The sequence below is a fragment of the Poecilia latipinna genome, unplaced genomic scaffold (genome assembly GCF_001443285.1).
Source record: "Poecilia latipinna isolate Pla-1442-1.1 unplaced genomic scaffold, P_latipinna-1.0 Scaffold575, whole genome shotgun sequence".
NCBI lineage: Eukaryota > Metazoa > Chordata > Actinopteri > Cyprinodontiformes > Poeciliidae > Poecilia > Poecilia latipinna.
In genome coordinates, this window is record NW_015113191.1 from 313,186 (window position 1) to 316,361 (window position 3,176).

The following is a 3,176-nucleotide window of genomic DNA, read 5'->3' on the forward strand; positions in this document are numbered from 1 at the left end:
CAGATTCTCAGGATCCAGATGTGAGAACAAGTTGTGCATTTTGATGCTCATGTTGCTCCATAGATCAGAAAATTGACCTGACTTAGCAAAAACAATGAGATTTTTGGATTCAGCTCATCAAAATGACTCTAAATCAGTTGAAAAATCCCTGATTTGATCAGAACTGTCCCATTACATCTCCAGCTGTAAGTTTAGGGTTGCTGCTCCGACTCCCGGGTCGTATTGAAGCTGTCAGGCTCTCTTCCAGGTTTCTTTAACTCTGTCACTTACATCAGCACTATGTTTCAGCATACAGGTGCTAAAGTGCAACGTTTGCCACAAATAGTGTTTTGCATGTAGACCAAAACATTCAACGTTGGTCAAATTTTTCATCAGCAACCCTTTTTCCTCGCACAAACACCAGACTACAAACTGAATAAAAATAAAACCCACACAGAATACATTTACAAGTATGAAAGGAAGTATGCAAAATTATGAATGAACAGATGGGATATTTGAGAGAGATTAAATCAAACATCTCATTTCTGTCACATGGGAAGGTGGGACAAGATGGAAGCGTAGCCATTAATGGTTTATTTAAAGTTGTTTTAACTCCTAGTGGTTGAAACAAACTTGAGCCAGAGTGCTGCAAAAACTAGTCTGGAATCCAGTCCATCCCAGAATACATCATTCCCGCAATAGAAATTAAACAAGGCCTTAAGATTTATTAAAATGATCAACGAAGGGAATTAATATTTTAGCTGAATCCAAACGAAACTAGAGTAAAAATACAATAAATAAAGATGACTAAACTGCAACGGCAACAAATTAAATTTCATTCAGTAAATGAGTTGAAATCATTGGATAAAATTAAATTCAAAACCTTGAAAACCTGTTCTCTTCTCCACCTAGATAAAAACCAATCTGGATTATATGTCAGATATTGAAAAAAGAGTGTTCACAGATTCTGTCCACTCTCTCTAACTAAGCCTTAGTTATTTCAGAATGAGCAACAAAATCCCCTCCTTAGCTTAGCAAAGCAGATGGAGCCAAACTCTCACATCATGTCAGCTGTGAATGCAGTGCAAGATGATTACAGTTCCTCGTGGTCTATCACATCAAATCCCAATAAAACACGTTGAAGGTTGTCACCGCAAAGGTGAAAAATGTGAAAAGATTTAAATAGGTATCAATACTTTTGCAAGGCTTCGCGACAGATGTGACATTTTGACCAGAGAGGCAGATGGACGATGAATGCTAATTGAAAAAAGAAAAAAGAAAAAGAGAGACCAGAGAGCAGGAAAAAAAAAAAACCCTGTGCACGCTGATAGCTGCTTCAACAAGACCCTCAAAAGGGAATAAGGATATCGAGTGGCCTCTGATAACACGACACACAACGGAAAGGAGGCATGCCTCGCAATCTCACTTTGTGTGCCCACAAAAACAGCGGCGCAAATCAAACACAAGAAACACAAGGCCTGCGCACGCTCAGAGGAACGCACAGGCGAAACGACGGGAGCACGTAGCAGGACGCAGATTTGTCCCTAATGGGACCAGCAGACCGGCGCGAGGCTCCGTAATCAAACATACGCAGCGGCTGATAGCAAGAACGGGGTCCGGAACAAAAGAGGCAATGAAAGGAAGGAGGGTCTCTGACTGCGAGTGCGTTTCCATGGCACCGCGCCGCCGTGCGAACACCAACCCACCGGGACGGCGCCCGCTTCGTGATGTATGTGCGATCTTTCCCCGTGAGAAAATATGAGAACCTGCTCATCATTTATGCATGCGCTGCCTGCGCTGGATGATAAATATTTACAGTGGGTGGCGGTGTGATCTGTATTTGTGTCACTCCTGCCTAATCATGCACAGCATGTAAACACACACTTGATTATTTCGCACTGAGTATTTAGGTTAATAGGAAGTCATTGAACATGAGTCGGTCACACTCCTACCACCTGACACTTGAAGCGCATATATGTGGACCGATGTGTGTGAAGGACAACAAAACAAAACAATAATAATAATTAAAAAAAAAAGACAGAAGAGCTTAAGAAAAAGACTAACCTTTACAGAAGCAAGAATGCAGCTCAATTTCTGTTGACGCATCCTCTGCATTTTGCTTCCAGAAGCTAAAAAGGGGAGTATGGCTGGGTGTTCTGCAAAGAGAGGGTCAAGAAAGAAAAAGAAGGACATGTGTGTATTGGGTTGAAAAGCAGCCTCAGGCCTGACTTTTTACTGGCCCTCTTTAGAGATTTTAGGCCAAAGCCGTTTTAATGCGGCTCTTTGTTTTCCCTTTATGTGCAGAACGTTTACATTCCTCAATGATCTAACNACCAAAAGAGGAGGCGGCCCGCGGGCCGTAGTTTGGGGACCCCTGATGTAGATGGAGCGTGCACCACGGCTTAGAAAACTAAGACACCGTTTAACTTTTACCTTTTTTTTTTTTTTTTTTTACATTTTGTCGTGCAACAAACGGATTTTATGCAAGAGACCAACACAATGTGTAATCTGAAAAAAATTTGCCAATTTATTTTTACAAAATATCTTTAAAAGGTCACAGATTACACTGGGTTATAATATATATATATATATTTTTTAGAAGTTGTCTGTGTTTTTCCAACTGAATTAGGAGTATTTTGCGCCACTGAATGCAAAAATGACATCCATTTTTCTCAATCAGGTCAGGTTTTTATTCTAATTCCAATTAGAGAAATCTGATCTTCTGACTAAACTGATGACATTTGTCTGACATTTAAATTCTGTTAATATTTCTCATCCAAAAAATGTTTTAGGAGAAAAAAAATGCTTTTGTATTAATTACATGTTACAAACTTGGACTTCTGTAAATTGGATAATAAACACTAATAAGGGTAAGTACATGTAAATTGAATATTACGTCTTCATAGTGTATAAGTCTCCGTCTCTTTCCTGTCCTGATGGAGTCTCTCCTCCTGCTTGTCACTCATTGATCCCAGATTCTCAGGATCCAGATGTGAGAACAAGTTGTGCATTTTGATGCTCATGTTGCTCCATAGATCAGAAAATTGACCTGACTTAGCAAAAACAATGAGATTTTTGGATTCAGCTCATCAAAATGACTCTAAATCAGTTGAAAAATCCCTGATTTGATCAGAACTGTCCCATTACATCTCCAGCTGTAAGTTTAGGGTTGCTGCTCCGACTCCCGGGTCGTATTG

General features: G+C 40.0%; 1 protein-coding gene across 4 annotated transcripts in view; it reads right to left on the bottom strand.

Annotated features, from left to right (window-relative positions):
* tafa1b (TAFA chemokine like family member 1b) overlaps nt 1-3,176 on the bottom strand; it is a 48,396-nt gene that overhangs the window by 12,880 nt on the left and 32,340 nt on the right. For 2 of the 4 annotated variants that reach the window (XM_015042032.1, XM_015042034.1), the window contains exon 4: nt 2,044-2,135. The exons of the other annotated variants lie outside the window; for them this stretch is intronic. In XM_015042032.1, coding sequence (XP_014897518.1) covers nt 2,109-2,135 — 27 coding nt within the window. In that variant the 3' untranslated portion in view covers nt 2,044-2,108. The remainder of the gene's footprint in view (nt 1-2,043; nt 2,136-3,176) is intronic. 4 annotated transcript variants of the gene reach the window in all.